This window comes from Phocoena sinus, chromosome 18 (assembly GCF_008692025.1).
Source record: "Phocoena sinus isolate mPhoSin1 chromosome 18, mPhoSin1.pri, whole genome shotgun sequence".
Classification (NCBI taxonomy): domain Eukaryota; kingdom Metazoa; phylum Chordata; class Mammalia; order Artiodactyla; family Phocoenidae; genus Phocoena; species Phocoena sinus.
Window position 1 is genome coordinate 68,170,886 of NC_045780.1, and position 13,788 is coordinate 68,184,673.

A 13,788-nucleotide genomic window follows, 5' to 3' on the forward strand; every position below is an offset into this window, starting at 1 on the left:
ACTTTAGAAGTACAATTGCTGGGTCAAATTATTGGTTCTGTCTTAATATCCTCTCTTATTCATTCATAATGGTTTGTGTCCTCATCCTCAAGCCTACCTCTTCCCTCCCAATGCTAGATTTTCATCAGCATCACAAGAAAACGTCATTTTATATTAGTGCAGTTAGAGAGCTAAAAAAAATAAATAAGTAAAAGACATATAAACAATGACAGGTGCATTAATCTGTTCCACAGACTATTTAAACTCCAGGAGGAAGGGAGACTCATTGGTACAAAAGTTTCCCAATCACTCTGCTAACATTTACACTCTCTTTCATCTTGTCACTACCCTGCCTTTCTATGGTCTCTACCAAATCGTCTGCTGCTTGGCCACAAAGCTCCCCAAAATAATCCTTCTAGGCCCAGGTAAAGTTCCAGCTCCAGCTCCACGTGAATCTACCACGTTGGAGCGTGCACACCTTCCTGCACTCTCCTCTGGCTGCATGTTTTCCTTCTGCAAGGACTCTGTGAGCTTCAAGGCTGAGGACGCACCCTCCACTCCACCTGCATTTCTCCTCAATGCTCTGCACAGAACAAACACTATTTGAAACAATGACTCATGGATGGAAGTATGGCTATTACTGTTCTGCCATCATGTACGTATAGAGTACACATATGGTTTAGAGGAAGTCCTGGCAGTACACCTAGAACATGAACCATATACCACCCTTTTGTTCACTCTTCAGATGAAAGCTCTTTCCTTGCTCAATTAAGACAGAAAATGGTTGAAAGCTAAACAACTGACACTTAAAGGTAGATATTCATCCTGTCCACTGCCAGGTTTCCAGCTTCCCCGAGGAACACCTGTGGAATGCTAACAATTTGCGTGATTCAGTATGGGAGGGAAGGAAACTCAAAATGAGTCTGCTGAAATTACAGTTGTTAAAAATAAACGACAGAAAAAACACACCTAAAATATGCTGACCTTAGAGGCAGAGTGGGAACGCCTCAGTAAGCCCCAATGAGGCCTGTTTTGTATCTTTCTCAAAAACTGCTTATTACAGATTCTAAGGACCTCACCTATAAAACACTCAAGTTTGGCACAGTCATATGTTATCAATCCAAACTTTGCAGGTCCATCTACGGTAGTAAAGAAATTGATTACTTTAGATGCTAGTTCAGAGAGAGGCTCCGATTCACAGCTCTCCTCCGCAAGTGTAGTTTGCTTGGCCGCGGACGGGAAGGTGGACATATATACGTGGTTGCCTCCATCTTCGGTACAACAGCGTGCAGATTTATCCCTCCTCATATATGGGCATCAGATGGAACAACCCTGCCAGCACCGGGACTGGAAAATGAAGGCCTCAGTTCAAGACACACTATGCCCCCAAATGCTGATCCACGGCAGATATCCTTGGGCAGGGCTTTCAGCAACACTGAAAAAAACATCTGGCTCTTACATGAATCCATGGCCCAGATGCCCCTACAAGACAGTTGTGTGCCTGTTCATGGCACTTTAAGACAGACTCACCAATGAGGAAGAAAGTCAAGGTCGGGATTATAAACACACTGGATTATACTGACAATCTTCAGCCTAAAAACAGAAAAACTCTGAGAGGATTTGATCATGATTCTGGAAATCACAAGTGGTACAGAAATGGTGAATATGAACTTGTTCCCTAAATCCAGAACACAGGGATCAGGGACTAGGACATGCAATTCTTAAGATGTAAATATAAGACAAATATTAAAATAAATAATTCAAACATAAAAACTCATTACTCCTAAGATATGAGGCAAAGTTAATGCACGCTTCAAAAACTGTGAGAGAAGTTTCTAGATCAAGGTGTGGTTTAGGGGAAGGGCGGCATGATTTAGGGGAAGGATGCTATCTTCGGTGACATGGAAGCAGAAGCCACAGGAGAGCCCCTCTAAAAGTGAATAATGTCAAACTCCCCAAAGTGGGGAGCTGGTGTTTTGAGTCTCTTTTTATAGTAAATTATGCTGCGATTAAGCTTTCTCCTTTTGGATGCCTGTGTTTCTTTGCAAACTGGATAATTTTAAAATAAACTATCTCTAAAAACTGTCTGAATGCTGTTTTGAGACCAAGATATAATTAACTTACAGAAAAGGTTCTGCATGGCAGCATCTGAGTGCTTTGTGTAAAGTTCCAAGTACAAACTATTTCCTCGTCACGTTGGAGAATGGGGTTATAGGCTGGGAATGGCAGAACACTTGAGATAGGGTGATCTTGCCTCTAGCATGATTCTTGGCTCTGCTCAATTGTGTGACCCTGGGCAGGTCACTTCATGGGTACAGACTTCCATCTCTACCTCTGTGAAATAAGGGAGGAGTTGGACAAGAAGTTAGCTTTCTGGTCCCTACTGACCCTAAAGTTCTACGGTTTAATTTGCCATCTTGAGAAAAGAACACACACAATTAAATTCCTTTATTAATTTTTTATCACAGTTCTCAGATAGATGACACTGATAGTTGATTTTAAATATACTTCTCGACCAGTCCCTCCCATGAGGAAGCTTGCACAAACCTCTTAGATAGCCTCATCCACAAGAGGGCAGACAGCAGAAGCAAGAAGAACTACAATCCTGCAGCCTGTGGAAAGAAAACCACATTCACAGAAAGATAAACAAAATGAAAAGGCAGAGGACTATGTCCCAGATGAAGGAACAAGATAAAAACCCAGAAAAACAACTAAATGAGGTGGAGACAGGCAACCTTCCAGAAAAAGAACTCAGAATAATGATAGTGAAGATGATCCAGGACCTCAGAAAAAGAATGGAGGCAAAGGTCGAGAAGATGCAAGAAATATTTAACAAAGACTTGGAGAACTAAAGGACAAACACCTAGAAGAATTAAAAAACAAACAAACAGAGATGAATAATACAATAACTGAAATGAAAAACACACTGGAAGGAATCAATAGCAGAATAACTGAGGCAGAAGAACACATAAGTGACCTGGAAGACAGAAGGGTGGAATTCACTGCCATAGAACAGAATAAAGAAAAAAGAATGAAAAGAAATGAAGCCAGCCTAAGAGACCTCTGGGACAACATTAAACTCAACAACATTTGCATTATAGGGGTCCCAGAAGGAGAAGAGAAAAAGAAAGGACCCGAGAAAATATCTGAAGAGATTATAGTCAAAAAATTCCCTAACGTGGGAAAGGAAATAGCCACCCAAGTCCAGGAAGTACAGAGAGCCCCAAGCAGGATAAACCCAAGGAGAAACATGCTGAGATGCACAGTAATCAAACTGACAAGAATTAAAGACAAAGCAAAATTATTAAAAGCAGCAGGGAAGAGCTTCCATGGTGGCGCAGTGGTTGAGAGTCCGCCTGCTGATGCAGGGGACATGGGTTCGTGCCCCGGTCCAGGAGAATCCCACATGCCGCGGAGCAGCTGGGCCCGTGAGCTATGGCTGCTGGGCCTGCGTGTCTGGAGCCTGTGCTCCGCAGTGGGAGAGGCCACAACAGTGAGAGGCTCGCGTACCGAAAAAAAAAAAAAAAAAAAAAGCAGCAGGGAAAAATGACAAATAACATACAAGTGAACTCCCATAAGGTTAACAGCTGATTTCTCAGCAGAAATTCTACAAGCCAGAAGGGAATGGCACGATATATTTAAAGCAATGAAAGGGAAGGACCTACAACCAAGATTACTTTACCCAGCAAGGATCTCATTCAGATTTGACAGAGAAATCAAAAGCTTTATAGACAAGCAAAAGCTAAGAGAATTCAGCACCACTAAACCAGCTTTACAACAAATGCTAAAGGAACTTCCCTAGGCAGGAAACACAAGAGAAGGAAAGACCTACAAAAACAAACCCAAAACAATTAAGAAAATGGTAACAGGAACATGCATATTGATAATTACCTTAAATGTAAATGGATTAAATGCTCCAACCAAAAGACATAGACTGACTGAACTGATACAAAAACAAGGCCCATATATATGCTGTCTACCAAGAGACCCACTTCAGACCTAGGGACACATACAGACTGAAAGTGAGGGGATGGAAAAAGATATTCTACGCAAATGGAAATCAAAAGAAAGCTGGAGTAGCAATTCTTCTCTCAGACAAAATAGACTTTAAAATAAAGAATGTTATAAGAGACAAGGAAGGACACGACCTAATGATCGAAGGATCAATCCAAGAAGAAGATATAATAATTATAAATATATATGCACCCAACATAGGAGCACTCAATACATAAGGCAAATGCTAACAGCTATAAAAGAGGAAATCTACAGTAACACAGTAAGAGTGGGGGACTTTAACACCTCACTTACACCAATGGACAGATCATCCAGGCAAAAGATTAATAAAGAATACACAAGCTTTAAATGACACAATAGACCAGATAGATTTAATTGATATTTATAGGACATCCCATCCAAAACCAGCAGATTGAACTTTCTTCTCAAGTGCACACGGAACATTCTCCAGGATAGATCTTATCTTGGGTCACAAATCAAGCCTCAGTTAATTTAAGAAAATTAAAATCATATCAAGCACCCTTTCTGACCACAACACTATGAGATCAGAAATTACAGGGGAAAAAACATAAAAAACACAAACACTTGGAAGTTAAACAATAGGTTACTAAATAATCAAGAGATCACTGAAGAAATCAAAGAGGAAATCAAAAAATACCTAGAGACAAATGACAATGAAAACATGATGATCCAAAACCTATGGGATGTAGCAAAAGCAGCTGTAAGAGGGAAGTTCATAGCAATACAATCCTGCCTCAAGAGACAAAAAAAATCTCAAATAAACAATCTAAACTTACACCTGAGGGAACTAGAGAAAGAAGAACAAACAAAACCCAAAGTAGAAGCAAAGAAACCATAAAGACCAAAGCAGAAATAAATGAGAAAGAAATGAAGGAAACGATAGCAAAGATCAATAAAACTAAAGCTGGTTCTTTGAGAAGATAAATAAAATTGACAAACCATTAGCCAGACTCATCAAGAAAAAAAGGGACAAGATTCAAATCAACAGAATTAGAAATGAAAAAGGAGAAGTAACAACTGACACTGCAGAAATACAAAGGATCATGAGAGATTACTACAAGCAACTATATGCCAATAAAATGGACAACCTGGAAGAAATGGACAAATTCTTAAAAAGGTATAACCTTCCAAGACTGAACCAGGAAGAAACAGAAAATATGAAAGACCAATCACAAGTAATGAAATTGAAACTGTGATTAAAAATCTTCAAACAAACAAGAGTCTAGGACCAGATGGCTTCACAGGTGAATTCTATCAAACATTTAGAGAGGAGTTAACACCTAACCTTCTCAAACTCTTCCAAAAAATTGTAGAGGAAGGAACACTCCCAAACTCATTCTACAAGGCCACCATCACCCTAATACCAAAACCAGACAGAGATACTACAAATAAAGAAAATTACAAACCAATATCACCGATGAATATAGATGCAAAAATCCTCAACAAAATACTAGCAAACAGAATACAACACATTAAAAGGATCATACACCATGATCAAGTGGGATTTATCCCAGCGATGCAAGGATTCTTCAATATATGCAAATCAATCAATGTGATACACCATATTAACAAAGTGAAGAATAAAAACCATATGATCATCTCAACAGATGCAGAAAAAGCTTTTGACAAAATTCAACACCCATTTATGATAAAAACTCTCCAGAAAGTGGGCATGGAGAGAACCTACCTAAAAGGCCATATACAATAAACCCACAGCCAACATCACTCTCAATGGGGAAAAACCGAATGCATTTCCTCTAAGATCAGCAATAAGACAAGGATGGTCACTCTTGCCACTATTATTCAACATAGTTTTGGAAGTCCTAGCCACAGCAATCAGAGAAGAAAAAGAAATAAAAGGAATTCAAATTGGAAAAGAAGAAGTAAAACTGTCACTGTTTGCAGATGACATGATACTATACATAGAGAATCCTAAAGATGCCACCAGAAAACTACTAGAGCTAATCAATGAATTTGGTAAAGTTGCAGGATACCAAATTAATGTACAGAAATCTCTTGCATTCCTATACACTAATAAACAAAGTTCAGAAAGAGAAATTAAGAAAACAATCCCATTCACCATTGCAATAAAAAGAATAAAATACCTAGGAATAAACCTACCTAAGGAGGTAAAAGACCTGTGCTCAGAAAACTAAAAGACACTGATGAAAGAAATCAAAGATGTCACAAACAGATGGAGAGATACACCATGTTCTTGGATTGGAAGAATCAATATTGCCCAAAGCAATCTACAGATTCAATGCAATCCCTATCAAATTACCAATGGCATTTTTTACAGAACTAGAACAAAAAATCTTAAAAGTTGTATGGAGACACAAAAGACCCCAAATAGCCAAAGCAATCTTGAGGGAAAAACAGAGTTGGAGGAATCAGACTCTCTGACTTCAGACTACACTACAAAGCTACAGTAATCAAGACAATATGGTACTGGCACAAAAACAGAAATATAGATCAAAGGAACAGGATAGAAAGCCCAGAGATAAACCCATGCCCCTATGGTCAACTAATCTATGACTAAGAAGGCAAGGATATACAATGGAGAAAAGACAGTCTCTTCAATAAGTGGTGCTGGGAAAACTGGACAGCTACATGTAAAAGAATGAAATTAGAACACCCCCTAACACCATACACAAAGGTAAACTGAAAATGGATTAAAGACCTAAATGTAAGACCTGACACTATAAAACTCTTAGAGGAAAACACAGGAAGAACACTCTTTGACATAAATCACAGCAAGATCTTTTCTGACCCACCTCCTAGAGTAATGAAAACAAAAAGAAAAACAAACAAATGGGACCTAATGAAACTTAAAAGCTTTTGCAAAGCAAAGGAAACTATAAATAAGATGAAAAGACAACTCTCAGAATGGGAGAAAATATTTGCAACTGAATCAATAGACAAAGGATTAATTTCCAAAATATATAAACAGCTCATGCAGCTCAATATTAAAAAAACAAACAACCCAATGCAAAAATGGGCAGAAGACCTAAGTAGACATTTCTCCAAAGAAGACATACAGATGGCCAAGAAGCACATGAAAAGCTGCTCAACATCGCTAATTATTAGAGAAATGCAAATCAAAACTACAATGAGGTATCACCTCACACCAGTTAGAATGGGCATCATCAGAAAATCTGCAAAGAACAAATGGTGGAGAGGGTGTGGAGAAAAGGGAACCCTCTTGCACTGTTGGTGGAAATGTAAATTGATACAGCCACTATGGAGAACAGTATGGAGGTTCCTTAAAAAACTAAAAATAGAATTACCATATGACCGAGCAATCCCACTACTGGGCATATACCCTGAGAAAACCATAATTCAAAACGACACATGCACCCCAATGTTCACTGAAGGACTATTTACAATAGCCAGGTCATGGAAGCAACCTAAGTGCCTATCGACAAAGGAATGGATACAGAAGATGTGGTATATATATACAATGGAATATTAGGTATAAAAAGGAACGAAACTGGGTCATTTATAGAGACGTGGATGGACCTAGATACTGTCATACAGAGTGAATTAAGTTAGAAAGAGAAAAACAAATATCGTATATTAACACATATATGTGGAATCTAGAAAAATGGTACAGATGAACCGGTTTTCAAGGCAGAAATAAAGACACAGATGTAGAGAACAAACATGGACACCAAGGGGGCAACATTGGGGGGCAGGTGGTGGTGGTGGGATGAACTGGGAGATTGGGATTGACATGTATACACTAATATGTATAAAATAGATAACTAAAGAACCTGCTGTATAAAAAAATAAAAATAAACAAATAAATAAATATACTTCTCAGGAATGTTTCAGAAGTGTTCCTTACCTCCTTGAACATGGCTCCCGTGGTATAACTGCATGCTTTCCCACATGAACTCCATGAGGGCACAAATCATACTACATTTAACCGTGTAACCTCTGAGCCTGTCATATAATAAGGGCTCAATGAATACTTCCTGAACACATCAGTTCTTTTTAAAAATATAATCAGGTTTACTAATCTCTCTGAAGTGATCCCATTTATTTAAAGACAAAAATGATGAAAAATCCAGTAGTTCAGTTATGAACTGAATTGTGTCCCTGTTCCCAACCTCCCCCCAAAATTCGTACATTGAAGTCCTAACCCTACCTCAGAATGTAAGTGCATTTGGAGATAGGGTCTTCAAAGAGGAAATTAAGTTAAAATTAGGTCATCAAGATCAGCCTTAATCCAGCAGGATTAAGAAGAGATTAGGACACAGACACACACAGAGGGAAGACCATGCGAGGACACAGGGAGAAGAAGGCCACCCACAAGCCAAGGAGAGAGGCCTCCTGAGAAACCAATCCTACAGACACCTTGATCTCAAGACATCTAGCCTCCAGAATCACAAGGAAATAAACTTCTGTTGTTTAAGTCCCCCGGTGTATAGTACTTGTGATGGCAGCCCCAGCAGACGACGACAGGCCTAGAGCCTGTCCTGTATAGGGCATTTTTAACAGAAAGGCAAAATAACATGATGTGTGTGTGTGCATGCCTGTTTAGCTGCATACTGCCAAGTAGACAATCTGCTAGATTTTTCCCTTGGCAGGCTGTGCTGGCAAGATTTAGATGGTGCGCTACTCTGTGGAAGGCAGGGCCCACCTGCATCTGGCATCTCCCTGTGCACTAAAATTGGATTTAAAAGAAAAAAGAAAAGAAAGGAAACCTCCTGAGCAGACTCCAGCTCTACTAGAAGAAAAGCACAGCTTTAGCTTCTGAACCACCAGCCTTCCACCTGACAAAATCCACCAGCCTTTCCCCAGGCTTCCTCTCCATCCAGATCCCTTGTCCAGGGGACCTAGATCTTGAGCCTCCCTCCCTGGGGCTCCGCCCTCATTCCCACGTGCATTGAGGAGGCTGCTGGGCCCCAGGAACCCTGCTCCCTGCATGAGCGCCTGCTGCTCCCGGCCATAGTCACCAACACCCCGCTTCTGTACAGCTATGACACAGTAAGAATCCAGTCATACAGCAACTCCGGGACTCCAAGAGTCTCAGAAGCAATTCTGCGCACAGCCACCTGGGTTTACTGCGTTGGAATTCCATAAATATTTATCTACACTGAACCTCAGCCAGCCAGCGGGGGCATCAGGCCAGAGTCTGTTCATCTCATGGCAGAGACCAGTGGGAACCAGGGGACAGCACGGGGACCCAGAGGGTCACACACACCCAGGCACCATGGGGAGGATGCGTCAGGGGAGACGGAGTTGTCTCAGAGTTGTCTCAGGCCATAGAGGATGTGTGATCATACCAGACTTTCCCATCTAAGTTGCTGAGAAATCTCTACAATGTTCAAGACACTTAACAAACACTGGGTAGTTACATTTGAAATGAACGCTTAAACTGCTACTCCCTTTTCAACAGATGTGAAGATTTCTAAGCTAGTCAAAGGAAAAGACTTATTTTTCTCTGGATTTAATAACACAGAGCTCCACGAGTGTGGGCTCTGGAGCCAGACTGGCCCAAAGCCTGGCTCCCTCAATTCATTGCAGGGTGATCCTGGGTAGTTAACTCAAGCACTCTGGTCTCACCTTCTTCATCTATAAAACTATAAGACTAGTACTTCCCCCATAGGGTTGTTATACAGCCAAAATGACTTACTACTTGGAAAGCCCCTAGAACAGTACTGTGACCGGAACATAGAAAGCAATAATAAGTGTTAGCTACAAACACAATGAAAGAGAATTTCCCGTAAGAACTGCCAGGTAAGCCCTGAGAGGAAGTGACATACCTTAACTTTGGAGTTCTCTATCAAATGCTGAGCCATGGATTTGATCAAAACTTCAAAGAAAAACCATGAATACTGAAAGAAACAAAAGAATCCAGTAAGGAAAACAACAAATCAGAAGGTGAGACATTTACTCCCTTAGGCTGACAATGTCACTGATGTGAAACAAGTGTGACCTGAAAACATAGCTGAGCCTCTTGGCGAATGGCTGTCAGAGCAGAGGTGCAAGGCAGATGCACCCGCTTCCACGCGTCCAACAGTAAACAATGCTGTACACTCAGCAGACATTCAGCACGGCACAGCCAACCAGAGGTGCCAACTCATTCGCACTGGCCTTTCCTCTCGGTTGGGTCCCACCCGTGGACACTTGCCTTTATAGTCTCTAACTCAGTGTCCTCCAACGGTTTGAATATAATGACTGTGAAACTTTGAACACAGTAATACCTTGCGGCTCTGTTAGGAGCACAAGTACAAGTAGTGAAGTTGGTACTGAAGAACTAACTCTGTTACCCCCTTTTAGGAGGTGGTGATTGTCTCCAAAAGCACACAAAGAGGGTGAAATCGATCAGGCCATGAAGTCTGAATTTTCTTGTTTCAATACCACAGAGCCACACTGGCCCTCCTGACATACCTTAAGTAGTTTGTTGCTGGTGAGGAAATCGGCGGAAGGCTTGAGAATTGTGGTCATGGATTTGGTCAGCTCTTCATGCACCGTCTTGTATTCGGAAGCAATATACGGCTCAGCCTTATAAGCATACTTTGAAGAAAAGGGAAAGATATTTTAATGCATCGGTTCTCCAAGTTGGGCTGAAAGCTGGAGAGGCTCCAAAGGATGGAGATCTGGGACTGAGATACAACTGCATGGGTGGGAGAGGTGGTGTGGAAACGGAAGGTGGGAAGGGTGGTTGTCATGTGACAGGAAGAGGGAGCCCAGGGTGTCTTCAGGGAGCCCATCAAAACATGTGAATCACCTGACTCAGCTGGTAGGTCCTCCAGCCCAGAACTCCACCTCCCAAGGACTTTAAGCAATGTGTCACATGACACTCAGGAACTGATTCCCTAAAGCACCCCAATTTTACTTTTTAAACTAATACATAACTATAATTCACAGAGGTGTCAAAGGTTAAATAGAACACATGTAACTTTTGAGAACAGTAAAGGCCACCATGTTCACGAAATATTGTATGTAAATGACAAACTTGCTGATGTTTATCCTAACGGCACCTCTTACTTTCCTTCATAGTCTTCTAATTTGATGGTGGCCACAGCTAACCTTCCCATCTTTCAATTTCTATGTCATTTGGGTCACATTATTTGCAAAACCCATAAAAGGATGAAATGTAGCTGAAAGAATGAAATTAAGTAAATAAAGGAATGGCTGCCCCGCTCTGGACTTCCCCGTGTTCAGGTGCAAGCACCAGCTATAGGCATAAAAGATAAAGCAGAGGTGTTAAGTTTCATCCCAAATACATCCCCAAATGACTAGATTAAAAAAAGTAAGTCCTCAGAAGGAAAACTGGAGAGCCACAGATTTAAATGACCGGGGCAGTTTCATTTACATACCTTAACATATGACCTCAAGTGGCTCTCCAATCCTTCCTCATGGCACTGGGCAACCACATGAATAATGACCCTACACATCACAGGAATGAATAAAGCAATGAACAGTAATGTGAAAATGGAAACATTTCGTTATTATCACAGTAGTAGTAGAACAATGACGGTGCTATTGGCACCACAGGAAACGAGGAAACAAGGAATCAGATGGGGTCCCCGCATATGGGATCAAAAGAAATTTCTTAACTATAATGTCCAACACATACTCGCATCCCAGATACGTATGACTGTGCTCCAGATGCGGACAGACTGAAAGGGAAGAAGAGTATCCACCGCTCTCTGCCTCTCTCACCGTGTCACATTGACGGCGACTTCCTCCTGGGTTGCTCGGGTGAGGACACGGAATAGCTGGTTTAGGATGGTGGGCAAGAAGGCGATCATCACGTGACCTTCCATCGCATGCAGGCTCTACAGACGTGGAATGGCAAAGTTCGTGTTACCTTTTTAAAAGTAAACCAACCCCAAGAAGTTTCCACTTAGTTCCAAATAAGGATGGAAGAAATCCATCTTAAACAAATGGAGACAGTGGCAGGCAGACTAATGGGCAAAGATGTCCACGTCCTAAACCCCAGAACCTGTGAATGTGTTACATGGCAAAGGGGAATTAAGGCTGCTAATCAGATTAGCTGGCCTTGAGACAGGGGACTCTGCTGGATTATCCAGGTGGGCCTGAAGTAATCACAAGCATCCTTAAAAGTGGAAGAGGGAGGCAGGAGAGTGGGGGGAAGAATGCTCAGAGATGCAACATTGTTGGCTTTGAGATGGAGGAAGGGGCCACAAGCCAAGGAATGAGTGCAGCCTTTAGGAGCTGGAAAAGGACAGGAAATAGATTCACCCCTAGAGTTCCAGAAAGGAACTCAGCCCTGTTAATAACACCCTGGTTTTAGCCCAGTGAGACCCGTGTCAGATCTCTGACCTACAGGAAGTGTAAGAAAACAAATTTGTGTTGTTTTAAGCCACCATTTTGTTGTAATTTGTTACAGCAGCAATAGAGAATGAATAAAAGGTTCTTATTCAAGTCACATGGCTCTTATGATATAGCTGAAAGGGGACCTGGAGCAGTGATTTCAGAATCCCCATTCCATTTTCCTTGCTTAAATCAAACGAATTCCACTTCTCACATTTCTTCTATTTTGTCCCCATGCTTAGATTGCCCTTTTTCGAAATGCTCCCCTAGAATCACGTTCTGGGTGAAACTCCCCTAGACCAACCCTCCTGCTCTCCCTGTTCCATGACTCCAGGAGCCCCCCAGCCTGCCCAAAGCTGGAGTTGGTTATGTGCATCATTTCTGGGTTTTTTGCCCACCTAGCATGCATTCACCAAGTTTATGTTGTCCCCTACAATGAATAAGAAGTTACTTAACAGTGGGACTAAAGTCACTGCTTTTTATGTGCCTGTGACTGTGCTCTGCACCCAGTGAGCACTCACAGGGAGGGCCTCTAAGTGGGTGGTTTTCTACGCGGAATAATGTGTTTTAGGTCCAGCCTGAGAAAAGGATATGTGGGGCTAGAATGAAGATCACAGTGGTATTATTTCCGAGTCCACTTCTTCCCACTATCTAAAACCATATAGATGCCATCAGTGTGAGGGTATCTAGCTAAGAGCAGCCTCACTCACCACCAAATAAAAAAACCCAACCTACTGTACACTCATTAAAAAGGGGTTACTAAGAAAGCTATGTGATACCTTCAGGTATTTTACAAGTTCGCTCCCTAAGGCTTGGGCTCCGGATTCGGTTTTCTGACAGTACTGGAAAAAATTATGGAAGTGCTGATCCTGGGGAGATAAAAGAAGACAAGAAAATGAAAGTTTATTAGCATATCTGCTGTGGAAACAGAAGTATTTGCTTCTTGCAGCATGTATGTTTTATTTAGACTACAAAATATCATATAAAAATGAAAGCATCAAAGAGATAAAAATAAATTTAAAAAAAGATTTCAAAGATCCTCCAACAAAAGAGGAAAACTGTTGAGAAATGTTACTTGTACTATTCATTTATATCATTACATGAGAGCACCTTATATGCACTTTCTTTCTTCAAAAAAGGACTTATAGAGTGAAAATATATCTATGTAATATATCAATTAGGATTTTATTTTGCCAAAAAATCACGCAAACTCATTCACAAAGCAATCACTGCTAATTTTAATGGAACAGCGCTTACCTGAGTATACACTGTGGAAACCAGATGAGTTGAAACTTTCAGCAGTGGCTTGCTTCCATCTACCCATTTAATTTCTGGACCATAATGCTGAAAGAATATGGAGGGAAGAAACATCCCAACAGATTACTGACATTAGCTTCAAACATCATCTTCAGTGAAGGTACTGATGAGGTGCTGAAGGCCAGACAGCCTCAGTAACTTGATATTTAGGCCTGGCTCACAGCA

The 13,788-nt window shown here is 41.1% G+C and overlaps 1 protein-coding gene across 18 annotated transcripts in view; it reads right to left on the reverse strand.

Annotated features, from left to right (window-relative positions):
- Positions 1-13,788, reverse strand: part of DOCK9 (dedicator of cytokinesis 9) — a 382,898-nt gene that overhangs the window by 77,813 nt on the left and 291,297 nt on the right. For all 18 annotated transcript variants that reach the window (XR_004346614.1, XM_032610708.1, XM_032610703.1 and 15 more), the window contains 6 exons: positions 13,564-13,650; positions 13,086-13,175; positions 11,692-11,807; positions 11,346-11,415; positions 10,414-10,539; positions 9,786-9,857 (listed from right to left, as the gene is read on the reverse strand). Coding sequence is in view for 17 of the 18 variants with exons in the window: in XM_032610708.1 (XP_032466599.1) it covers positions 9,786-9,857; positions 10,414-10,539; positions 11,346-11,415; positions 11,692-11,807; positions 13,086-13,175; positions 13,564-13,650 (561 nt within the window). In the remaining variant the exon portion in view is untranslated. The remainder of the gene's footprint in view (positions 1-9,785; positions 9,858-10,413; positions 10,540-11,345; positions 11,416-11,691; positions 11,808-13,085; positions 13,176-13,563; positions 13,651-13,788) is intronic.